The sequence below is a fragment of the Cryptotermes secundus genome, unplaced genomic scaffold (genome assembly GCF_002891405.2).
Source record: "Cryptotermes secundus unplaced genomic scaffold, Csec_1.0 scaffold62, whole genome shotgun sequence".
Lineage (NCBI taxonomy): Eukaryota > Metazoa > Arthropoda > Insecta > Blattodea > Kalotermitidae > Cryptotermes > Cryptotermes secundus.
In genome coordinates, this window is record NW_019727786.1 from 760,606 (window position 1) to 788,327 (window position 27,722).

Consider the following 27,722-nt stretch of genomic DNA (forward strand, 5'->3'; position numbering starts at 1 on the left):
TATAGGCCGCCTAAGGTTCATAAATCTGTAAACAAGAGACCGCCATGGGTCTCTATCATGGCCGAGGTGAATCCAGTCCAAACACTCTCACACTATACTTTGATAATGAAATACAATCTATATACTTTATGCTGAGTAAAATTTTTTGCTGGTGATTACTTTTTTCAACAGTTCATTTTCATTAATAACGAATGAACGTTTAGAGGACTTCCCCCCCTTGGCACTACAGCCCCAGTGGGCCTAGGCCTACCTCCATGAACTTCTCTGTTCACTACGGTTTTTCTAGAACTTACACATTCGGTAGGACTCCTTGGGCGGGTGATCAGCTCGTCGCAAGGCCTCTACCTGTACACAAACACAGAAAAACGCACACACACATGCCCTGAGTGGGATTCCAACCCATGATCTCGGTTTCCAAGCGAGCGAAGACAGTACGTGCCTTAGACTGCTCGGCTACCGTGACCAGCGTTTAGAGGACTAGGGGATGCAAAATATTGGTTCGCATACTTGGAAACTCTGCGCACTCCAAATTCAAGTTCACAAACAGTAGTGGTTTATTCCCTTTTAGATAGAAGGAAATTATAGAAACGAATGAAACCATTCTAAGCTAATACACTCCCACCTCAATATTCAAAATGGATATATTCCTGAGATGCTTAGGAGTTTCAACGTTTGCAAGTGACGTCACGTACTCTGATAAGTATGTGTATTCCTCATGTGCTGCCCAATTACACTGTCGCCGAATCTGTGCAATAGGCTAGGCACATGGTGACGTTGCGTAAATGTGACAGAGAAGTCTATATCTATGTTATTGATGGTCCTAATCATTCCGAAAATTTTCTCCAATTGTACTACTTCTTCAAATAGCTGTGCCAATTCTCATTCTCATTCATCGCTAAATAAATAAATAAATAAATAAATATATATATATACGGTAGTCGGCTTATCGACTTAGGAATGTTAGCTCTATGCGCTCATAGCGGCAAAACGCGGTATATATATACATATACGATGGGATACCCAAAAGAAACCGAACTAATTTTTTTGTGGGCAGAGCTTTTGTAGTACCGCGTTTTGCCGCTATGAGCGCATAGAGCTAACATTCCTGAGTCGATAAGCCGACTACCGTTGCTTCAGAAGGTAAGGACTAGTTTCGGCAGAGTTTATAGTGACAACTGTTTTGTGTGATCGTCGTTTTTGCAATGGCCCGAACACATGAAAATGTTGAAAAAATTCGTGAAATCATCAAGGAAGATCGACGACGGACCACTGAAGAAATTGTGGAGCTGTCGGGAGTGACTTGGAGCTCAGTTCAGCGAATTTTGACAGAAGATTTGGGAATGAAAAGGGTGGCTGCGAAATTCGTGCCACGACTGCTGACCGCTGAACAAAAACAAGGTCGCGTGGAAGCATGCTGTGCTTTGAAAGAAGAGTCCCGAAATGTTCAAAACTTTTTTTCAGCGTTTTGCTGATGTTGCTGAGGTGAAGGAAAAAAACGACGGAGGCGCTGTCAAGCATCTCAAAAGATGAATTTAGACAATGTTTTGAAAAATGGAATAAAAGACTAGACAAGTGTATTAGTGTAAGTGGAGAGTACTTTGAAAGGGATTGAAGGTTTGTGCTTAAAATTTGAATAAATAAGTTTTAAAAAAAATTAATTCGGTTTCTTTTGGGTACCCCCTCGTACATCTCACAAATACGGCACGCCACCACATTACGGAAGGAATGTTTTTAGAAATGTGTATGCATACTTTTCCAATTATTCCAAGATACCCCCACCCAGTGGTAATAAACCCACAATATAAATAATAATACGTACACAAACGTGAACTTGATAAGATTTAAAATTTAAACTTTACTCAGCAAAAAGTTTGAGTCTTGCGAAAGCTTGTGGTGACAACTATGCTATCAACCACAAATTATCCCCCATGCGTCAAGGACACATGGGCGTAGACTAACAAATGGCCAGATACATAAGCTACGTCATGGCGATGTGTTATGAATTTTCATAATACGATATAATTTCTTTCAGAAATCAACTCTTTTACCTGAATTTGTTGTTCGTGTCATGAATTTAATTGTTTTATAATTTCTGTAAGGGCGGAGTTCCAGAACCCAAACTTCCGTAACATGGGGCACGCTGTACGTTCTTTATCAATTGTGGAGTGAGGCAGACGTTTCGGCAGTGACCACTATAGCATACCCGCACTCGCCCTCACTTCAATACTTCTCCCAACTCCCAACTTTGGAGCCTGAGAAACGCTGACAGACAGCATTATTCTTTCCCTTCATTTCATTTGTAATTCCAATTAAATTAGTGACACTTACTTCTTTTAGAGGGGCAAAGTTGTATGGAAAATGAAGTTATGCTCTTAACTTGTGCTTAAATAACTAATGAAATAAGCTCAACGTTTAAACCATTTTCAAACTGATAAAGCATAGTCATATAAAGAACATCATAAATTGCTTCAAATTGGAAAATATTAGGCATCACACATGAATAAACTGTTTTCATGCCACAATTATTCCTACAAGACTGAGTTCCAATGAGGTAAGTATACTTGTGTTCTACATCATGATTATTATTATTATTATCTCTTGTAGTGCATTTACACTACCAATCAATAAGTTCGTGGAATGGCCGCAAAGCGTCGTACGGGAATTTATTGCCAATATGCTTCAGCAGTGTTTTCAGCAGCCATATCAACGTTGGAAGACTTGCATAATGACCAACGGCAACTATTTTGAGGGCCGATGTGGATCTGCATAAGTGTATGTGAATACCTTGTAATATGATGTGATAAAACCACATTCCACGAACTTAATGACTCTACCGCGTATATTAACACAGATAATTGATCTGGCTCTGGATAGGGAGCAGTGGAGGGCTCTTGTGAACACTGTAATGAACCTTTGAGTTCATAAAATGCTGGGCAGTTCTTGAGTAGCTGCACAATTAGCGGCTTCTCAAGAAGGGCTCAGCTGCATGAGTGAATGGGTGAGTGAATGGAAGTCTTCCTTACTTTGGAAATGGAATTTCATCAAATTCAAAAATCGAAGTGGAAATTAGAAAGATCTGTCATTGTGAGAAATTTTACCAGACTGTCAGGTATCACTGGAAACTGGGAGCACACACACATATCCAGCAACACAATGCACGCAGTCACAAGAGAAGGACACAACACAGAACACAATATACACAAGAATGTAGGAAGAGTGCTCCCATAGAAGAGGACTGACGTGACTCGTGTATTTAAGATACGACGTATGGATGACGAATCCTGAAAGCTTTAGTATTTAGACTTTGTTGCTATACATGATGAATATGCATTTTAGTCATTTTATGATGGAGACGTGATAGCATGCAGTGCAGTAGTTTGACGTGGATAGAGACACACCTGAAGATGGCACATTAGTGCTGAAACATGTAGTGTGGAAGTGAAGATAAAGGTGAAATTGTGTGCACTGTAAGACGGTTGGCAAAAATACACATCATGGAAACTGGGAAATTTCAGGATAGGTCCCATTTACGTTATTTTTTAAACTACTTTTATATGCAGTGGAGAACTGGAACATGGGTTCTGACAGACTTAAGAGCATAAGCAGTGGATATTCTCCACAAAATATAAAGAAATTAACTGGTAAAATATTAAAGCACGACATTAGTCACACAATGAAAGCAGAAGCATTACAAGAAAATCATGGTACTTTATTTGGAGTTTAATCATTATATGATTCAAAACATTAGATTCTAAAAATTATGCTTCAAACATCTAATCCCCTCCTTGAAGAAGCAGACAAAGCCAGTGTATGTAACAAAGCAACTAACACAACTGCATATTTCAAATTAGGCCAGTTCATATGTCACAATAATATTAGATTAGCACCATAGAATTTTGGAAAGCTTTGATAAAAAAAGTATTTTAAAATAAGGATACATGGACAATAGAAATTGGGTTGGATATTTCAACCAATTTTAGGATTGCATTCTTCATTTATTTAATTACATGCTTTCAGCACCATTGGATATACAGCATCAAAAAATCATAAGAATGCAAATGATGAGTCAGGAAATACTCCTACATGGAAGTGGTGACTCATTCTTCATTCTTCGCACCAGAATTATAGTAGTGAAAGCAACAGTCATGTCAACAAAACCATGATGTTTATAAACTGTCAGTTGATTTGCTTTCTACTGATGATTTTCCCTAACTATATTCTGTCACATTCCTCCAAATCATCACTGACAATAACTTCAGGCTCCACAAAGCATTATGTTAGCCATGCTGATTCAGAGCATACTTTTATTATTTTATGGAGAGTTGATAGGCTTATAGCACCATCATGCCCATGCATTTGTCTGTTCACCTCACTCTATGTAGTCTGGCAATGAAGTTCCCACACTGATGCCACAGCATTCGCATTAGATGGCACTGAAATGAACTACTGCCAACTACTAAGTGTAGTCCTATGAGGAACAGTCAGTAAATAGGTCACAAATTGATACAAAACATAAAACATGTGATATTCAAATATGGAAAAAAACATTTATTGCTCGGCATATCTTCCTCCAACATGGATACACTTGGCCCATCGCTTTACCATTTCATCAAAAACTGCAGCAAAAAGTCTTTCAACTGTTATCTCAGCCACTTCAGCACCTGGTTGGGAGACATCTCTGACTTTCAAATATCCTTGAGAGAATTTCTTGCCCCAGTTGTGAACCACTTCACTTAAAGAACACTTCCTACTGTAAACAGGAAACATTTCTTCACGAATATTCTCTGCATTGAGTACTTCTGCCCACAGAAAGTGCACAACAGAACACTGCTCTTTGGTAGTGTAGCCATCAAGCACGGTCACCATTTTGCCTACTGAAACCAGCTTCTGAACATGCACATGCATGTCTGCTACCTAGACTGTCATGAACCTGAACTGTGCTGCTACCTAGTGATACAAACAGGTAAACCTACCACATCCATTTCACCTGTCTCATTGCCATTTCTGACCTATTTATTGACTCTCCCTCATATCTATACCAACAATTAGCAGTGGTCAGAAACTCCAATCAAAGATAGTTCATGAGTAGCAGTTCTGTAAGTTGGTTGTGTTTTTGACTATTGTCACTTTTTTAGCCACGAGACAATGAATGAATACCAAATTTTATATATGAACCAGATAAAACGCCAAAAGAAACTTACAACATGTTGCAAACTTTAAGTCATAACAGTGTATCTGAATGATTTAAACGATTCAAAGATGGGCATGGGGATCTTCAGTATGATCCAAGAAGCATGTGTCCTTCGACAGCTCAAAATTGCCAGACCCTGTATTTCATGCAGTATATATACAGATTACAACGAATCTTGGGATCAACAATATGCCCATGGAGCCCACCCTACATCAATATTTCTAATTTCCTACCAGTTCCATGCTGCAAACTTCTTTCAGAATATAAAACACTAAGCTAGTCAAATCAAATGTTCAATACTATGCTCTTAACACTTTGCAGACCGGTGGCATATTTTTATGCCCAGCGCTTTTAAACGTGGTGGACCAGTGGCATATTTTTATGACTTTAGGACACGTTAGATTGTAACACATTATACCTTTTTCTGGCACCACCCAAATAAAATGACTACTGTGTATTATTATTCCGGAATGTTTGCTTAGTAGGCAGTAACTTGATCTCGCTGTTTGGGTACCCCTTCCAAAGGAAAATTATCTTTGACCCTACAGGCTCTTATGTACCAGGCAGGAAGTTAGTTGCACAATGAGTCAAGGACAGAAGCGGCCGAAAACCAAGCAATATCTGACTTGTTCTCCGTGCTATCTGACGTGAGCTATTTGACATTCCTTCTGAGACGTGTAGTGATAGTGATTTGACAGTGGCAGTGGCAGAGGACGACAAACAATTGTGGCTACAGATAATATAAGTGAAAGTAGCTCTGACGAAAGTGCAGGTAGAAGGGGAATGTTTCCAGAAATATCACACTCTCAAGCACTTCTAGAAGCATTGGTAAGTGTTCTCCAAAAATTTTAGTTCATAAAATTAGGATATTTTATATTAATTTTTAAACTGAACAGTGCACAAGTTAGAGTAGTGGGTTAAAAAATGCCAGTCCCCAGGGTGATTTAAATATTTAAATTGCCGGTCCGCAAAGTGTTAAGATCCCACCCCGGGATATTACTCCAAGCCATATCTAAGTACAAGAGAATAGTTTCTTGATGTAATTGTGCATAATCAGCAATCAGAAGAACCCTCAATTAATTCAAGAATCTATCACTCCCCTACAGATTCGTCAAATAAGAATTTCACTGTCCTATGGATATCAACAATTCATATAATTATGAATTTATAACTTCACCAGCCTGTGCAAAAGAGATGACAGCATTTAACGGACACCAGGTCTGAAAGTTATATTTACCACGCATCTTCCTCATACCTGTAAATTCCATGAGTATGAGAGGTGCTAATTCACTGCACAGCTCCTTCACGACTACTTAAGTATAAGCAAGACACACTATAAAGTTTCAATTTCCAGGACTGCAGTATCTGTCATGATTAGGAAGAGTTTCAGCTGGTACTTTCATACCATTATAAGGTTAAAATGAGCAACTTTCACACTGTTATTAATATTTTATTCGAGAAACACAACCATATACAATTCTCATAATTTTATCAAAATTAACTTGAGATCATTTGAATCCAAGCAAGTGGCATCAATTACAAAAATCATTTCTTCTAATTTAACTGGCTTGAATCACTCAATAAACCAATCATGCCTTCAAGCATTACTTTGTACAATACTCATTAAATAAGCAGGTTACAAAACTCTTGATATTCAATTCTGATCTCAAACTAACTTTGATTTCAAAATTATACACTTAGGAGTTTGCATTAGGGCCCCTCCTGCGGCCGAAACCTTGGACAACATTCACAAACCGGCGATTGTACTGTATACGCCGCTTAGCACGGCCAGTCTTTTTCTTCTTCTTCTCTTGTTTGTCCACCTGAAAAACACATATGTAAAATTATTATACTACTGTGAGTACAGACCAAGGTATGTATATATGTTGTTGTGAATGTGGATAACCACAAACTGTACACATTTACCAAAAAGTTTGGTGAAAGTGCATGATGTAATTACACAGAGACAGATCATGTGCCTTCCTGATATACGTGGCACTGGATAACGTCAATAAGGTTTACCGAAATTCTGCAAACTGTTATTTGTTGTACACACTCAAGCACACGACTTCTTGATGAACTCTGACAAAAGAAGGTCTACTAATGAAACTTTGAATGATGCATTACAGCTGATGATTTAAATGTATGATCTGCATTTTTATTAGCTTAGGATTTATTACTCTTCCTTACCTTGGGGGTCTGACCCTTGACTTTACCAGCACGAGCCAAGGAGCCGTGCACCTTCCCGCCCTTCATAGAAACACTGACATCGATGCTTAAGCATCGCAGGTTCGCTACAAGATCATCCTCATTCAGAGGTGACCCACTACAGTAGAGTTGAACTTCTTCCACAGGAATGTCCTCCAACTTAGCTACTTGCTCCTGCAAAAGCCAACACAAAATTTTAAACACCACCACACCACATCTGGTGGGGGGACTGATTTTAAATCTAAATTTAGGAAGCAAAAAAAAAAAGGGGGGGGACAATTGATTGAGATTAATTATTCATGTTCTTCAGTGCTGTATCAACTGTAAGCATGATGGCACAACTGTGACTGATGAATCAGAAATGACAAGGAAGGAAACAGTTATGGTCTCAGCCTTTTGCTGTGAAGCAAGTTCATCCTCTGCAATCATCTCAGAGCCTGCCGCAAATCACAAAACCACTCTGGTGGAACAAAACACACTGATCCAGCCACCCAGGCCACCAATACTTGGACTGAGAGCACAACTGACAAGCCCACAAGTAAGCATATCACAAATAAAAACCCAGATTGCAGCAAAAACCAGAACTGCTCCACACTCATGACATCACAACAATTCACATTCATGCACAAATGGAGAAACTTGAAACTTCAAAACATAAACATGAAACCCAGTTCCTATGCAAGGCATCCATGAGATTTTTGAGAAGAATGTTCAAACACAGCACTGATTTTATCCAGACTCCCTTCTGTGAGTTCTCATAATTTTCTTTCTTTTCTGGGGACCCAACAATTTCTTTCTCAGTCCTAACGCATTAACAACTGCATGAACAGTTCTACTCTAAACAGCTATAACATGAAAATTATGCTGAAATCTTCCCTTTATATCACCACTTTTCTGGGGACCCAACAATTTCTTTCTCAGTCCTAACTCATTAACTGCATGACCAGTTCTACTCTACACAGCTATAAAAACATGAAAATTATGCTGAAATCTTCCCTTTATACAAACACGAAAAACTTTCACTCCAAAGTCTACCTCATACATGGCATTTCACCACAGGAAATAACAAGACCAAGTGACTATGCATACGCAAAAGCTAGCAAACAACTTATGCAAAGTATGTTTTGGCCTAAGGGTAGTTAGAAGAGTGACTGGACTAAAGACTGTCCGCACGTTATATTATGCTCATTTCAAATCTTTGTTATCATATGGACTGATATTTTGGGGCAACTCGGTAAATGCAAAATTGATCTTTAAATTACAGAAGAGAGCTATAAGAGCTATGACCCAGGTCCAAAAAACGACTAGTTGTAAACAAATTTTAAAATCATTACATATATTACCTCTACCATCTTTGTACATATACGAAACTCTAATACACATAAAATCCAATTTGAATGATTTCACAACCAACTCAGGATTACACTTATACAACACAAGGAAAAAAGATGACTTGCACATCGTCCCATGTAATACAAGTCTATGCAAGAACAACTTTAACAATGTAGGACTTCGACTGCTAAATCATCTGCCACGATATATTAAAGAAATACTGGTACTCTATAAGTTCAAAAACGCTTTGAAAACTTACCTACTTGATCACTGTTTTTATAAAGTGGATGAGTTTCTCTCGTGAGACAAACACTAATCAATTATAATCACATAATTCATGAATAATCGGTTTTTGGAATCCCTCCTGTGCAGTTTTCCTTTCTTTCTTCCAGCAACGAAGACAACACAGTCAGAGATGTGCCTGAATGGGCTACCCTGGAGAGATTGCAGATACCAAGAAACTGCACCACGAAGGGAGAACAGATGTAATGAGATGTTGCAGTGTAGAGTCTACAGTGAAACGCTATACCAGTGCTATCACCAAATTCACCAATATTATCTCAAAGGCCGCACCACAGCTTAAGCAGTTAGTCGCTGGCTTCCCACCGCTGTGGTCTAGTCAAGTGGGATTTGTGATGGACAAAGTGGCGCTGGGGCAGGTTTTCTCCGAGTACTTAGGTTTCCCCTGCCAATCCTCATTCCATAAAATTCTCCATACGCATTATCACCAGTACAGGTACAACAGGACATATGGAAGCCGATGTGCCAAGGGGACCTAATATGGATTCCACCTCACACTATATGAAATCTTAACTATTGTAATCTACTGTAAACAATTTTAAGTATTGTAACTTTATTCTCTTATTGTAATCAGCCAATGTACAGTAAACTGACTTGTCCTATATCACGTAACAATGATCTATGGACGACATAAATAAATAAATCACTGCTTCTTGTACAGGCCAAATGCAGTAGCTACAGTAACATGAGGCTCAGGATTTATGAGTGGTTTAGCATATAACTGCATTACTTACTTCATAGCAGCTGTTCAATAATTTATTTGGATAAAATGAAAAAGAACTTTCAGTATGTACACATTGTTACTTTCATGGTATTGTTAGAAAATGAAAAACCTTTATTTCAACTTGATCAGGTCAGTGTGTGGCTTTTCTGCCTGAGCAGTTGAAAGATCTGCAAGATCTTCTCCAATGATCACACTGTATAATTATGAGCCTACAGGCATCATCTGCTACAGGAACTGTAGGAAGCCATGAAAAATCTCACTTACAAATGCACACTTTTGGAAGGTACTTGAAATGCTTTTCATGCTTGCAGTTTATTTAGTAATGCTGTAAATAACTTTTCCACACAGTGCTAAATCACTGGATGAAAGCAAATAATGAACTGGAGAACATGTAGAAGGCAGTTGTAATACACCAATTTATGGTAGAATCCCAGCACTTTCTCTCAGGAACCAAGGAAACCACAAAAAAAGAAAGTCAGTCTCTTCCAAATGTCTTTCTGCTTGAGTCAAACTGGCTCAATTCGTCCAGTTCACTCAACTATAACCATTAATTAATATAAATATAAAGCAGTTTAGCTGTAAAGTTTTAGTAAAACTCCCCAACATTACTTTTATGAAAATCTGCTCATCTCTTCACAAGTTTACATGTGAATGGACAGGCAAGGCAAAGCTGACAGAGCAATTCTGCAACTCTTCACTCTCATTCATTCATCAGTAATCTGTCAAGACAACGGGTCCACAATCCCTTCCAAAACAGTTCCTCCACTTGATGCGATCTAGAGCTTTCTCCTTCAAATGAAAATATCCTCTTCTGTCCCCAAGGTCATCCAGCATCTTCTTACTTCTTCTTCCTCGTCTTCTGGTCACTTCTATCTGCCCCTCTTCTTCACTCTATATGCACCAAAAATTATCCCCTCCAAACTGCATCCCAACAAAGCCAACAGAACCTGAGAAATCATAAATGCTTCACATCATTGCACTCTGATGTTTCTAGACTCTGAAATTAAGTGTTCAAAACTGTACTTCTTGTACAGCACTTCAACCACTGATCTAGTTAAAAGTAAAAGCAAAGTAATTCACTTACAATGATCCGCCCAACAGACTCACTGCCTTCACAGTCAATAACATGACTCCCCTGTCCTCGTACAAGAAGATGCATTGTGCTTTGATCTGAAAAAAAAAAGCTTAATTAAGACAGTCACTGAAGTCAAGTCATTGGTCAACCTTTAATACTGCTAGACTTGAACTGTGATTTAGCACAAACTTCCATTTTGTTTCAATAAAACCACATTACACTGTATCACCTATGTACAGAGGTCCATAGATGGTTCACTTACATCACTAGGCATTACCCATTGCCTAGTGCTTTCTTCTTCCTTCATTTTCCTCTACCTAGCCTTACATTTATAATGCACTTCTGTTTAGTCCGTGCAATAACAAGACAGCTCCCATGAGATATGACAGTTGAATGAGGGCACAGTAAATCCCTGGTGACGTATCTATCACCTTTGTGTTGGTGGCCTATGTCAAACTAGGTCATTGCTGTGAAAGGAACAGTGTAGCTGTAAAAGTCCAGGGATCATACCCACACTTATTTCCCTAAGCTAGTGGAGACTAAATCTAGTCATCTACTTCACTTTGTGTTGTCTCTGTAAAGCCCACATGTTCACTCCTGAGCTTCAGATTTGTAAGCAATTGTATATCCTTCTATTTTCCTTTACCCAACTTAAAGTTTTGACCCATACTACAAGGGAGCGCATGGTTTTCTTCCGATCTCTGAGGTGCAAGGAGGCAGATCCTCAAACAGTCCAGTACCACCATGACTGGTAAAGAGGAAAGTGCCCAAATTCTAAAGGGATTGCTGCTTGTGCAGTCAACAATTATGTGCACCTCACTGTCAGTAGCCAATTAGAAGCCATAAATTTGAAACCTTTCTTTTCAAAGCAAAAAAGTGGGATGTTTTGGCTTAATGTCTGTGATACTAAGCAGTCTTGAATCGGGCTTCGAGCAAGATGGACATCTTCTGTCACATCAGTGTGCAAACATGGTGAGTTGTAATTGTTCATCCATTTATTTTAAAATCATAACCTGACCTTCTGGTTACATATATATGTAGATGAATTACATGTTAAAGTGTTAATATATACTGCTTTTTCTAGGTGTGAAGGGTTTTGCTGCAAATGAAAACGAAGCTTCCTTATGTCACTTACTCATATACTACTTGAATGCATACTGTATATCCTTGAGAAAAACTCAAGCTCAAGTGTAGTGGCTGGTTACACAAAATTCTTCCCACAACTTGAAACAATTATTTTCTTTCAAATGCTTCAATCTGTATCGCGAGACTAACAGAGAGATACAAATACTGATTACACAATGATGTAGTGATCAATTTCCATGTATAATTTCCAACAGTAGGAGTTGGGTCAGCAACTGGCTACTTGACAGTCAAGATTCGATTCCTGGCAGGAGCAACAGATTTACAACTACATCACAGCTTCCATTTATAAAGTGCAATATATTTGTTTGATGAGAGCCGCTCCACACTTCGTAATCCACTGTAATCTACTGTAAACAATTTAGTATTGTAACTTTATTCTCTTATTGTAATCAGCCAATGTACAGTAACTGACTTGTCCTATATCATGGAACAATGATCTATAGAGACGAAATAAATACATACATACGTCTGCATTTTATGAATGATCAACTGGTGATATTTTGGCGGGCCTGTGATGGCAACCGTAACATGCATCAGGGCTTTCATAATTTACGTGCCCAACAACGAAGTGTATTGTTAGTATTGTTAATTACCACCCTAGCCTGATTGATTGATTGATTTATTTCGTCACTGTAGATCATTGTACATGATATAGGACAAGTCAAGTTAATTCTGAATATTAACAATTTAATATATGAGTAAGATTAAAATTACAATAGTTACAATTGTTTACAGTTGATTACAATTTAGAATTAGTTAAGATATTCTTATTTGTGGAGAATTTGATGGAATGAAGATTGGCAGGGGAAACCGAAGTACTCGGAGGAAACCTGCCCCAGCGCCACTTTGTCCATCACAAATCCCACTTGCCCTGATCGCAGTGGTGGGAAGCCAGCGACTAATAGCTTAAGCTATGGCGTGGCCTTAGAATAATGATATGGATAGCTAGTGTAATGTTCACTGCAGATTGGTGCCCTTCTTGATGGCCTGGTATTCTCGATTATTATGAAACCTGAAATTGTTCGTTATTTATCCTCCACATAATTGTCGAAACCGATATCTTTAAGTTTAATACATGCTTTATGGACTATTACACACGTGGCTTCAACCAACAGACTCCATGGGGGGGAGAAAGTGACATCCTAATACACAATGCAAGACAAAGCAAGTAATATATACCTTTTTTCCTCTCTAGCTTTAGAAATCTTGAAAACTTTATTATAAAAGCGGCTTTCTTCTCCTACAAAAAACACTCCTTAACTCCAGCATACCATTGGCGCAACAAACGAAACGCGAACTGGTATCCCGTGGAATCTCTGGTGGTGAACCCGTGACGTCACAATTACACTTCTCTACCATCAATATTCAGCTATTGATATAAGATGGCCGCCGCCAGTGCCGAGAGCACGATCGGTGAGAAGGCATCCCAACGTACCAACAGTCTTTGACTCCCCCCCCCCAAAAGGGTCACGTAGTTAAGACGAATATCAACAAACAATTTTTCATTTCTGATCTCTTGTACTGAGGATGGTTTTACTCCGTTTCTTAACTCTGTTTAATCTCACTTCACTCATATCCATCAATAAGATTGAAGGCACACCATGGATACTGGCAACTGCAACACGACCGCAATTTCCGGGAATTGTTATCAGCCTGAGTTGAACACATGTAATTGAATGGATCAGCGGAAATTGAGGAAACGGCAATGCAGTTTCCTCAATTTCCGCTGATCCATTGAATAACATGTGTTCAACTCAGGCTGATACTAATTCTCTGAAATTTCAGTTGCGTTGCGGTTGCCAGTTTCTTTTGTGTGCCCTCGCCACTGAGCAAGACTGAGCGACTCACTCTATATTTAGTGACACTGTCAAATTATTTCACCGATGAGAATAAAGTTATTGGATTTTAGTTGAATATTCAAGCTAAAATTTAATTAGCATATTGTTAACTTATTGCTGCATTATCAAGTATGTATTTTATTTTAAAGCAATAGCTTGACTCGAAGTTTTGTCAGCTGCATGGGAAAACCCAATAGCAAACATAATAGAATTAAATAGCCAGTGTTTTGGGTTCAATGAGATTAATTACGTAATTATTAAAGTTTGATGCGAACACACTTCGTTATCAATAATACATCGTAATTTCGACATAGAGTGAATATGTGTGAATTCTGTTAGAAGTCTTACTTGTATTTTTACAAGGTTACATCTCCTGTCGCAGGTAGACGAGATCATGAGCTACGTTCGTGTTGGAAGTGGTGGGGTTGAAGTGCATGTGTAGTGATGTGTAGGGAGAGATAGGGAGAGTGGTAGGAGTGATGAAGTTACTAATATTGTGGCAATGCGTGGTTGTAGGAACCGGCGCTCGTAGTGTATGTTTTAAGGATAATGGTATATGTACGTTTGTTCATCAAACAGTATGACGTTCAGTTTGTACCGTGTTACGTGGACACTTTTGCATATGTTGATATCTGCTCTGCACTTCATAGAGTGCGTGTGGATTTCAGTTCGCAAGAAACTAGATCTGTTGCATAAGAAATGCACGGAAGATGAATATGACTTTATTTCGAGATATGTAAAGTTATTTGATAAAGTCCCTTCACATTTAGTAGTCATTGTAGGTAATGAATCTATATCGTACAGGGATCTGGCAAATGTAGCTGTTTGGTGCATTGCAGCAGGAATTTCGTTCATAAGCTTCTACGATCATCATGGTATGGAATATTCTTGACCTTTATTCGGTCTGTGTTCGTTCAGAAATATATGTATTTCAAGCATAATGCTTGCAGAAGCAGATTTAAGGTTGGCGTTGGTCAGTAAGATAAGGCATCCCATTATCTTGTTTTCAGAATTATTTAATATAGGTATCTTGTATTCCAGGAAATTTAAAGAAGAATGAAACTGAATTATTCAGAGCCCTTTCTGAAGTGACAAAAGGACATCTTGATAACATTATATGGGGGAAGAAAACCAAGACACATGGGTTAATAAAAAGGAATGGAACAAAAAATGGTAATGGTATAATAAACCCTGTATAAAATATTGTCACGTGTTTATGACCCCATGGCCGATAATAATGGGTTTTTGGAATGGATGATTGGATTTATTAACACCTTTTACAATCTCTCCAAATCACAATCAATTAATAGCTCTAACACTAGGACTGGACTCACTCCCATTCTAAAACTACCTTCTGATCAAAGTCAAAGTCACAATGCGACTGATGGTCAGTAACTCAGTCAGTCTTGGTGTTGAGCCCAATCAGGGGCTTATGGTCAGATATTTATTACTATGTGACAGTTTCTGCCTTGTTTTTGTGGGGCGCCCTCTCTGACAAGAGGACAGGCTGTCTTTTGTCAGAGTCATTGTCTGCAGTAGTAAGTCATTTGTCATAATGTAAAGGATATTTACATTTTACATGTTAAATATGTTAATAAATGTATATAAAATATATACAGGGCCTCTGTCAGTCCAGGCTTAGTACAGCAGATCCCTATTTTTAGTAGCTTCCACTATAACAGCAGAGTAGTCACTTGAATGGTTGTATGCTTGACCACCGCCAAGTTTAAGACTCATACTTTATATGTTTCGGTTCTCCTTGCCCAGTATTGTGAACTGCTGTCTGACTTACGACTGGACTACGTACATAGTCTTGAGGCGGACCCATAGAAAACATTTCTGTTGCCCAGATATGCGAACCATGCAGAAAATAACCTCTTCCTCTATTGTATTTACAGTGTGTTGCATAGGAACAGAAGTTATCCAACTGTTGCCTGCATATTCTTTGTCATGGCAATGTGTTTACTGAGTCGTTGCCCAGCAGTGGGTCTACATGCCACAATATTTTTAAGATGTATTTTCAGGTAGTGACTTAGATCTGTACATCATCATTAGAAAGTTTCTAGATTTTATTAACATATGATATGAACCAAAACCACCATAATGAAATCTTGTTGAACATGTGGGACTTTACTTCCCCATCTTTGCTTACTGAATGGCTGATGTGCTCTCAGATATATTTTAGACAGGATAATTCACAGTTAGCATGATAGTATAGTATTTCTAGTTATGCTGGTATGCGAGTTATCTGTTATACACATGCTCCTTTCATCTTAAATGTATTATTATAGTTTATTATTTTATTTGTATAATAACCCATAACCATGCTAAAAAGAAGTTTAATTCCCAGCATTTAGACTTTGTTTCGGAATAGCTGTCATGTACTCTGCAGAGGTATAGTTAGAGGTCAAGTTATCCAAGGGTTTTAATTAAATAAGCACAACACCATGAAGACGTATGGAAGACTGGAATTATAGCTCTCCCATTCTTAACCTTGCCACTAGCTGGAGCTGGGTGGTCAGCTTCACTCCTTCTGTTTTACCCCATGGGAAAGACCCCCTGCTACCCATTGGGTAGAAGGCTGGGTGGGCATCTATCTATTTATTTATTTATTTATTTCATCTCTATAGATCATTGTTATGTGATATAGGACAAGTCAATTACTGTACATTGGCTAAAATTAGCTTAACTACATGTTTCGACTCTGTTAATGAGATTCACAAATGTAAAACTAGATACCTAAATAATCTTTACTTACCTACTGTCAACCTATCAAAATACAGGAAAGTCATATGTAGCAGGCATTAAAGCCTTTACTCATCTACCTCAAGCAATAAAAGTTTTGTCTTCTGATCTGTTAAACTTCAAAGCAGCACTGAAGAGATTTTTATTTTATCACTCTTGTTACTCTATGAAGGAATACTATCAGCATAATTGGTAATACTATGTAAATTATAATAATAATAATTATTTGTAATATATTCTTAGTTCATATATGCATATGAAGGTGTGGGAACATCCCACATACTATGACGCTATTTCTACAGCCCTCACTTTTCACCATCATGCACGCTCACCAATCAAATTGCTTCCAACGTTCGCATTTATACAGTACTCACTGTCTAGTCATTACATGCGCTAGCCAATCAGCGCACAGCAAATTTTTGCTCCTCGATCGTGCTTTGTATAAAAGGGCGCAGCTCCAACTCCGCACCACTGAAACGCATTCAGTCAACATCAGTCAGCAAGCCAGCGCACTTCGTCGCCAGCGCTCGGTCTTCGGAGGCATCGGTACTTCGCTGCGTCAGGCACAGCTGCCACAGCTCTCCGGCAGTCACACCCGACTCACTGGGAAACTCGGCTGCCTCAGCTCATCGGCGGTCATGCCCGACTCACTGGGCAACTGGCGTAGCTACCGCCTCTCCACTCCTGCGACCGCGCTCTGCAAGCAGATGTCTTCCAGCAACCAGGCAACCCCTGGCAACTGCCGCAACATTAATCAACACACCACAACCAACATCTCTTTCTACCAGCGTATGTAGTGCTACTTCACCAGCCAAACATCCTAGCAGCCAATGGTCCTTTTCAGGACCTACAAACTTTCTGAAGAAGTGGGTTGTCATTGGAGTAATGACAAATTCCCGCAAAGGAATATTATCAGCATAACTGGTCATAATATGTAAATTATAACAGAGCTAGCTCAGTAATTATCAGTAATTATTTGTAATATATTTTCAATTTATATATGCAGTTGTCCTATCTAAAATTATTATGGCTCATATTTTATTTAATCTTAAATGTGACCTGCAAATTTGGAATCAACATTTTAATAACCTAGATCTGTTTGTCATTAATTGATAATTATAACAAAGATGGCTGCTGATGGTACAATCTTAAATATGCATTGAAGAGGCTGTTACACCTCTCTAACTTGTATGAACATTTAACATAGAACTGGTTATAAATGTGTGACGCCAGAAGACACCTAATTGGTAATTTAAGTGATTATATGAAATTGTGACTCTGTTTTTATAGTAAGTTATTTAATTCATGTTTTATTTATTTATTTATTATTATTATTATATGTGATTTTATGATGTAATAAGTTTGCCTATCTGCAGCCTGCAAAATTGATGTTAACCTATTGTTGCAAATAATGGACTCATACAATTTTGTGTCTGTATTTTGAAGATTATTTTGATATGTATTTGAAGGACCATTTCCACATCCTGGTTATATACTGTACTAATCTATGGAAAATAAGAAAAATGAATGAATTAATGANATTGTGACTCTGTTTTTATAGTAAGTTATTTAATTCATGTTTTATTTATTTATTTATTATTATTATTATATGTGATTTTATGATGTAATAAGTTTGCCTATCTGCAGCCTGCAAAATTGATGTTAACCTATTGTTGCAAATAATGGACTCATACAATTTTGTGTCTGTATTTTGAAGATTATTTTGATATGTATTTGAAGGACCATTTCCACATCCTGGTTATATACTGTACTAATCTATGGAAAATAAGAAAAATGAATGAATTAATGAATGAATTAAAACCATCATAAGGCAAACCCATGGTTACCATATTCACACACTACTGAACTGCAATTTTGATGGTGAAGCTGGGTACTTGATAATTATTACATTATAAAATACGTGGTAAAAAATACAATGAACTATAAGCTTATCATAAAAATGAAAGTTGTGGTGCAAAATAAGGTTAAAAACTTTTCATATGATATTCCATATCATCAAGTCACTTGTTGCAATTCATTATATTCCCGCAGACATAATGGTATATTCTAGACTTGTATACATGTAATAAACTTCTTGGAGGCCCGTGGTACAGATGTAGTATAGTTTTGACATTAATTGTTTAGCCAGTGCCTCATCGTACGATGTATTTTGTCCATTCTGTGGGGAATATAGATTGCAACTGATGGACTCTAATAAAGAATTGTATATAATAACACAACAGGATGTACGAAAAAAAAAATAATTGTTTCATTTCATTTCATTTATTTCGTGTCCATGGATCATTATACATGATATAAGACATGTCATTCTTGTGTAGTTATAGTATAATAAGTTTCATGATGTTACTATTGGGGGGGGGGGCTGCATGTGAAGCATGCAGTGCAACGTGGAATTTGGGTACCAACTCAGCATTTGCTCTGGGACCAAGGAAAACCACGGAAAACCTTGATCGAATTGGCCGGTCACAAGACCTCCCAGATACACTGGTTTCTAGCAGCACCACTCCCACCGCCTCGGCTAAATATCCCATAGTCCCTGCTGTGTTTTCTCCAGCACATGGCGTCCTGTTTCCTGCAAGAAGAGAGTTACGCAGTATACACTCCTAGTGTGTGTTAAGCTAAGCTCAATTGTTCTTACTTTTAAATTATTATATGATCCTAATGTGAACTAAGTCTTGTCAACATAGGAGAGGAACTCATCTATGCTATAAAAGCAATGTTTTAATAGAAATGTTTTCAAAGTAATTTTAAATTTACATAATGCTGGTATCTCTTTAATGTATTGCGGTAGGTGGTTTAGAAGACGAAGACCAAGATTATTGAAATTGTTTTTACACAAGCTTGTATTGCATGGAACAATGTATAAGTCCTCTTTCCTTCTTGTATTATATGAGTGTACATTTGCATTGGTTATGAAGGTATTCGAGTTGGATTTCATGTAAACTAGTGTTTCATATATATAGAGGCATGGTAGAGGTAATACGTGTAGTGATTTGAAATACTGTTTGCAGCTAGTAGTTTTGGTTACCTGCATTATGGCTCTCTTTTGTAACTTAAAAATCGACTCTGCGTTTGATGAATGACCCCAAAATATCAATCCATATGATTGTAGTAGGGTACAGCATTATAAAATAATCTGATAAAACATGGTAAACAATAAAGGTTACCTTTATCGTGAAGGACTGCAGCATTTGGTTTTACAGGGGTATGAAACTTATTCCAGACCTTGGCCAAAGATATAGGTAATTGCTAGTTTCCTGCTATGACTGCTTTACACTCATGGAAATATTACTCATAACCTGCTGGATGAGAGGTTGGGTGAGCCCCAGAACTGATCCAGATGTAGTGATGAAGAGAAACATCTGTAATTTTTGCCAGTCATTGAACTCCTCTTCTTGAGCCTGTAATTTGTCACTTCATTGACTGAGCTATCCCTGCTCACTCTGTGAGCAAAGGAAACCGAAGTGGTGTTTATTATTTCTATGAGACTGGAAAGAGATTAATCAGTACATATGAAGTATTATTTTTTTCAGGTGTTATATCAACACAGAAGCTTCATGTGAATATTTTTTCTCTGAGTGATGGAAAAGGAGCTTTGGTGCAGCTCGCAAGGAGCATCTGCCAGTCTGCTATCAGTGGTCAAATAAAGTCAGCAGATATTAATCAGGACATAATTGACACGAAGTTACAGGCAGAAATGGACATTCCAGATCCAGAACTTGCTCTTATCTGTGGAGATGTGTGTTCTACATATGGCTTCCTTCCGTGGCAGATACGTGTCACAGAATTTTTGTAAGCTACTTACATGGTTCTTTACTTAACTTAAAATGATACACAAATTTTAAATGACTTAGTATACAACTGAATGATAGCATTACTACATTGGATACAGAATTTATGATTATTTATCCACAGTGATGGAAGGGAGAAGTAGCGTGGAAGTAGCAAATAATATAAAAACCAGAAAGTATACATTATCCCTGTTGCATCCAACCCCCAAAACCACTTAATTATTACTTATTGCCCATGCAACTGATCACTAAAGGGTGAGAAGAATACTTTCCAGACAGAAAGTAGGCTTTGATCAATCGTATTAGGCCAGCGCAAAATGCTCTTAAACTAACTAACTCCATGGAGCTGAGTCCTTGGGAAGCTGCCATTTGATCAGGTGCTCAAGAATACCCCAACTTCATATGGAATACAAAGGTTCAAGACTTTGTTCACAAAAGCCCTGCACTGATCCTTGTCCAGAGCCAAGTGAATCCAGTTCATACCCCCCCATTCTCTTACTCAGAGATCCATTTTAATATTATCCTTTCACATACATCTAGGTCTTCCTGGTGGTCTTTCCTTCTGGCATTTCACCAAATTCTTTTATGCATTCCTCTTCCCCCCATTTATGCCCTGTTCATCTCATACTCCTTGACTTGATCAGTCTAATTAAAACTGTAAAATGGAAAAGTTGCTGTCGGAAGAGAAGATGTACAGTCTACTGCAAATCATTGTAAAGTGTTGCTGATACATATTACTGAAATAGATACAATGGGCAACACTTAAATAATTATGGAAATCTATTAATTAATACCTAAAGGGTTCTAGCTTGCTGAGATCAATCCACAAACCAGATACTTGACAGCCTACTTTAGTTGTACTGTAGATCCCCCATTTAATATTTCCTTGATTTAAGATTTTCTCTTATTCATTGTTTAATTTCAGTGATCTCAATTAGTAATCTTTGTTAAATTAGCTCCATTGAAGATTTTACACAGTTAAATGTTCAAATCCATTGTTCGCTTAGAAACATTTGGGGGGGGGGTTGAGTGTATTGAGTGTACTTCCATCTACAAGTAGTTCACAACCAGTCTGCCATGCCTTTGCAGGTAATGTCAAGCAAAAAAAAGAAAACAACAATGCAACAGTGGTCCTATTTCCAGTTGTGGAGCTACAGATGTTTTCAGATGTGCAACCAACTTATGTCTGTGAATTTGATAGAGGGCAACATTGGTGATAGTTTAACTTCTGAGAAATTGAGTATATGGCAACACTGTTGATAGTTCCAGTTGAATTGTAGCCACTATCAGTTCTCAGTTATTTCTTGCCCTACTTGTGTCTGGTTCGTGCTGAGTCAAACCTGATATTGTGTTGTGGGAAGGTCTGTATGTGTACTTTCATGAATCAGTGGTACACTCCTACTGAATACAATGATATCCGTCACATATATGTATTATGATGATGACAGCAGGGTGGCAGTTGAAGCATATCAGACATTTTCTAAATCACTGAATCCTGAATTTGCAAGTGTTTAATAATACACGCCAGGTATGTCAGACCAGTTGTGAAATCTCTTCTATAGCAGGAATTACAATCCTAATTTAACCCTTGACTGCCAAGCCCCACCACAGAACTACGTACTAGAAATGCCAAGGCTTCCTGGATATAAACACAGTGGCATAGAAAATCCCACAATTTTTCCTCAAATGACCTTCAAATAACAGCAGATACACATCATGTAAAATCTGTTCTCTGAACAGTATCTTGTCATACTTGATGCTGTCTATAGACTGAAATGCTGTAGCTGTCATGAATACTGGGGGTGAAGCATGATGCTGATCAAAAGCCAAATCAAGTATCAGAGATTAAGAATTTGTAGAACCTTGCTCCATTTTATCTGCATGTCTAACGAATGGAATTGTTTATCTTTATATTTACCACTAGATTCCTTGAAATTCTATGATGTGTACATAAAAAACATGTATTTAGCTTTTGGTTTGGTTATGTGGCGGTAGATCATGAACATATCTACAAATTCCATGTGAAAAGTATTTAGTAAATGTTGCAAGAGTGCAAAGTTCTGGGAGTCATGTTCTCTATTGTTCATAAATTTGTCACTAAATTGTATAATTATTAATTTATAGATGTTGCTAGTCTCACCATGTAGATTGAAACATTTGAAGGAATGTAGATATTGTTAAGTATTTACAGAACTTATCTGTAATTGTGTGTTTATCATTTCAGACAGCTGCAGTCGCATCATAACATTCAAGTAAAGGATTTCCTGTTACTCTTAATGCGATATGGAAAATGTGCACAGAGGTTTGGTAAATGACCTGGGGTGATAGATGTTAGCATGTGAATTATGTGAAAGAACCTTTAGTGAACAGACTGATGCAAGGATGTTTTCTTGACTGTCAAATCCCCACCTACCGGCAGAGTTCAGCCAGGATATCAATGAAGCCACTGAACTCTTACAACAAGAATTAATTTAATAATCTTGGGCTTCAGATTTGGAGTTATCAGAACCACCATTAAAATGAAATATAAATATTTTCACTTTTAATACTATTAAGAGTTAACTTAGAGAAGTAATTATGTGGTCACCGAAGTACACACTGTTGTCCATGATCCCTAGTTGCCCCCCCTTCCTGTCCATGTCAATAGAAACGGACATTTTGCAGAATCCAGAGATGCCAGTGTAAATTAAAAGTCAGTGGTTACTGTTGGTTTATTTTAATTCTGTTTCAGTCAGAATTACACTATGTTTGGTTAGTTTGTATGTGTTTCCCGCCCCCAGTTTTGGTTTCAGAAACTTTACAAGGCATTAATTGTTGTGACCTGATGTTTTATAGCATATAATATGTGCCTTGCTATTTTAATCAAAACTGATACAGGTTTATGTATTGGGAACATTCCAGATTTGTTAAAATTAGGGTCTTCAGGGATGTGATGGGTCACTGATAGTCTGGTAAGTAGCACTTTTAGTGAAATTGGTTTCTCACTGACCTGGTCCCAGCCCTCTCTTCCCAATATTACATACATTTTATCTTTGCTTATATCACTTCCCCCATGAAGATTGAGGCGGCAGTGCCTACCAAAATGTTGGTACCTGTCTACAAGACAACATGGTTTCCGAGCTCAGAGGGCAGTAATTGTAAATGCTGTTGGCCAGATTTAAATCTTCACTAGCACAGTGCTGATGGATATATTTAAACTTGGGAGGTACTGGGGTTTACACTGTAAACAATGTGACACTAAACCTGCTGGGGCCTGCTTAACCAGCACTGTTGTGAGGCACACATGTGATGGTTAATATTCACTGCCATGAGGACCTCAGATCTCACTCCAGATTTGTTTTTAAGGGGTACCTGGTTAGAATGCGAGGTTACTGCTTAAAATGACTGAGATGATTTATTGGTCTCTTCAGTCTCTGCAAGGATGTTACGTTGCAGTATGCTCTAACCAGGTCTTTACAGATCATTGCCTATTCACCATTTATTATCATTTGAGTCTGTATACTGTCTGAAGTTGAAACATGTTAAACAGCCTAGAAATCAGTTTCAAACAAGTTATTTACAGTTCCATCATTTTTATTGTTATTATTATTATTCAGTACAAAGCAACCAAGTTATATGAAATTGTTGGTCATCATACATCTTTGGAAAGTACGAGGGTAAATCAGTAAGTAAGGCAAATGTAAACATAGCTTCAACACAGTTGTTGTCTTTTCAGGCTTTATATGGATGTGTTTGTTTATAATTGTGCAAAGGGCTCGATTGAGGTAGCAGTGAGGCTACCCTTAGCAAGACCTCATTATCAGACCTTTTTCTGCTAGCGGATTATTCGGTCTGTAAATCAGTGTTAATGACCAGTGACTAAGCCTGTTTTCCAGCTTGTTATGTATTCATTCTTTGCATGCTCAAGGTGTACCAGCACTCACTTTTACATCTTACTGCTTTTGATTTCCTGTATTATAAATTGTATTTATGGTAATGTCATATGCAGGAACCCTTATACACTAAACTTCTGTTCCAACCACTGTACTAGTGATGTAACCTTAGTATAATGACATCTGATGTCACTTCAAGACAGTTGTAGCCTCTTCCAAAATTCTGTATTTTAAATATACACTAAGCAGGGTCCAACATGGTATGGTGTAAAGATTTTATGTGTTAAATTGCAATGTTACATTGCACTGACTTAACTCAGTAGGCCTGAGTTGGTTTATTTGTGGAAGAAGTGATTCTTCAGCATTAGCTGCACTCATATCTGTAAACTTTCCAAGAACTATAAATGATTAAAATGAAACTGCCTGAACCTTTCAGGAATTATTTGTCAATGTATCAAAGTGGAAATGTTAGTAGTTTTGAAAGTGTTCTGATGATTGCATATAATGCCCAGAATTACTGGGTTTCTGGACATGATCTGTCATAATGATGAACAAAGTCAAGAAACCCAGTAATCCCAGAGAGAAATGTTAATTTCCAGTTTCGTGTATGTGTGCTGAGAGGCCGTTTCTGTAAAAAGTAAATCCCAGACGGGCAAACCTCAGTGATATATAGGTGGCACAGTAACTGAGGTTGTCCGCATGTGTATGTGAAATGGCAATAGTCACAAAATATATCTGTGTACAGAAATGTCATTTTATCCTTAGGAGGTTAGGTTGAGACACATCACATTATTAATGGCCAGTGCATTCACCCATTTCATTAGTTTGTTGTTAATGCAGGCAAAAATATTGCTATTACACAAGCAAATTCAATCATTCCATTTAAAGTGACTGTCATTTGGGAAGATGTAAAATATCTGTTATGAAAATACAGTAAAATAGTTACTGAGTTCCATGATATGTTATCATTTGGTGTCTGTATATATAAAATGTTCTTGTTATCATAATTTTATATGTAAATCTTTTCTGTTCAATAATTCCATCACCAAAACTTACTTTCCAAAGTAAAGTGAAATCCCTATTTAAGGTTTCTTTTTGAAGCAATGTATTTGAATGCTTAACTGAGAAAAATCTTAAATTTATGTAATTTAACATGGAAGTTGTTGATTTGGGATCATTGAAATCAAAAGTTAAATGAAATGAAACCTTAAATGGAGGTCCACTAAACTGCATTTGTTTTAACCCATTCCCTATTTCAGTAATAAGAATAAAATATGCCAGCTGGAGGCTGCTCGGTAGGTATCTGATTGCCAGTGATGCCAATACAGTATTTTATATAGCTGTATTTTGTATATACATTAAGAAGACATAATTATAACAGAGAGATTCTCATAAACAACCACCAGCTTCATTCATGAATAGGAATGAAATGTGCAAAACTTACAAATGTAAAATTTTTGCTTTTGCAGTTTAGTTTCATGTTATGAAGTTTTCCAGTATTTTGCCATTCAGTCCATTCACCATCTTCAGGGTAAATGCAGAGGAAGGAATATGCAGCCTTATATGTAGGTCTTGCAGTAGAAGTAAGGTTGGGCATGTTCAGCTTGGTGCTGTCCAGTGGGTATATTGCAAGACGTCAGAAATAACCAAACTTACATAGCTCAGTCACCGAATGATTGACTGGATTGAGGTCCCCAAAGGAGAAATATCTTCTGTTTCAGTGCATGAGAACCCCTGCACCATTCTGTTCACTGGGTATTGAAGGCTCTTTCCCTATCCCATTCATATGTCATCTTACCCATTTACACCTTATAGTCTAACTACTGACAGCATTGTTAAAATCTTTATTTAATACATTCTCTATATTGTGAATTTTTAACAAAATATTTTATTTTGTGTACGTCATGTATCAGTAATGTGATCAGCCATGAAGCAATGTAGTTTCTCTGTAATTAATGAATATCAAGGCTGGTGAATTGTGGAAAATAACGGATTGATTCTAGAAGATTATGTACTCAGTTTACCCCAAATTGGAGTACACATTCCCATTTCATGTTTTTATTGGAAGTCATTAAAGAAGCTATAGTGGGAAGAGGAATATGAGACTAAATTAGGATTGAAATCATGGTCTTCTTGGTTATGACATAGTGTAGTTTGGTAGATAGGTATCAGCGTTTTGGAGGAGCGTACTGCTCGAAGGATTAAGACCTGCTTCTGTCTTGAAGGTCAAGGCAGGGTGTTCACATAGATGTTGGTACCTGTCTACCTCACTACAAGTTGTCACATCCCAAAAGTCAGTAATATTCACAATACTGCCATGAGAACATCACGTCTCATGAATTTCTGTTTTGTAAACTTAAAGTTATGTTGCATTTTAATGAACAGAGGCTGAAATACAAGGTTTGCATGGGGGTGAAGGTTCTTGTTGTGGATATGGGTTAAGATACCATGTAGTCTGGCAGGTTATTACCATTGTGTCATAGGAATATACTACCTCCATATTCAGCTATCTTGAAGTGGAAGCAACATGTTTCTTCAAAATGTTGGTAGACACCTGCAGGACTAGCATCTCATATCCTAGCAGGAAACAGTCAAAATGATGGTTGTGTTTGTGGTGTAATAAATGGAAAGACATCAGATTTATTAAAATACTTATTTATCAATGATTAGCTTGAAATAATCAGTTTTATGCTGATACAATATTGGAATCTTTCACCGAGGCCAAAGTTGATAAAATTTCCTCTGGAAAGAGATGGTCCCTAGAGCATCAGTTTTGCTGTTTAATAATGCCATTTCCTTTTTAAATGTTATAATCCATTATTTTAGCCATAACAGAAGTGCCATTATTATTTTGTGAAGCTCGTTGGTATCAAGTTCATGACTATTGTCAAGTTGTTTCACGGGAACAGATAGGCATAAATGATCGGGTATATTTTTGCAAGTTTAAATTGTGAAGGCCTCATAGATTCATTCATTAGACTGTTTGAAATGTGTTGTTCAGTTTGGTCGAAGTTTTGTTTATTCTGCACACTTAAATTATGGCAAAGTTGTTGCTGCCGGTCTACAGCCCATATACCAGAAAGCAGTCGGTGTTTCAGGCATTTGGAGTTTGGCATTACATAAAAGAGGTCTTAAGCTTTGCTTTCCGTGTGTTTTCTCCTCAAGGAAAATTATGTTAGCTATAAAGTTAGAAGGGCCACGCTCTAGCATAGTTGGTTGAAGCACTATGCTATAAGCTGGAGGGTCACAGGTTTGATTCTCAATGTCATCGGACTTTTCAATTGACTGAATCCTTCCAGCTGCACTATGGCCCTGGAGTGAACTCAGCCTCTAACAGAAATGAGTACCAGGAATCTTCCTGGGGGGTTGAGGGTGGCCGGCATGTAAGCCTGACAACCTTACTGCCATCTGTGATCTGTGAACTGCTTGCCTAGAGGAAATATGGGGGCCTTCATGGCCTCTTACCGGAATAGCTTTAC

General features: G+C 37.7%; 2 protein-coding genes across 2 annotated transcripts; one reads left to right on the forward strand and one right to left on the reverse strand.

Annotated features, from left to right (window-relative positions):
- Window positions 1-6,625: 6,625 nt before the first annotated feature.
- LOC111864939 lies at window positions 6,626-13,326 on the reverse strand. The gene is made up of 4 exons (XM_023852575.2): window positions 13,156-13,326; window positions 10,840-10,925; window positions 7,382-7,573; window positions 6,626-7,014 (listed from the first exon to the last, which is right to left on the reverse strand). Exons 2-4 carry the CDS (start codon window positions 10,912-10,914, stop codon window positions 6,889-6,891), a joined length of 393 nt encoding a protein of 130 aa, XP_023708343.1. The 5' UTR covers window positions 10,915-10,925; window positions 13,156-13,326; the 3' UTR covers window positions 6,626-6,888.
- An 881-nt stretch (window positions 13,327-14,207) lies between these two features.
- On the forward strand, window positions 14,208-26,880 carry LOC111864917 (dehydrodolichyl diphosphate synthase complex subunit nus1). Its single transcript, XM_023852531.1, has 4 exons — window positions 14,208-14,689; window positions 14,856-14,987; window positions 20,114-20,372; window positions 22,596-26,880. The coding sequence occupies exons 1-4, from the start codon at window positions 14,371-14,373 to the stop codon at window positions 22,684-22,686; spliced, it is 801 nt and encodes a 266-aa protein (XP_023708299.1). The 5' UTR covers window positions 14,208-14,370; the 3' UTR covers window positions 22,687-26,880.
- Window positions 26,881-27,722: the final 842 nt, after the last annotated feature.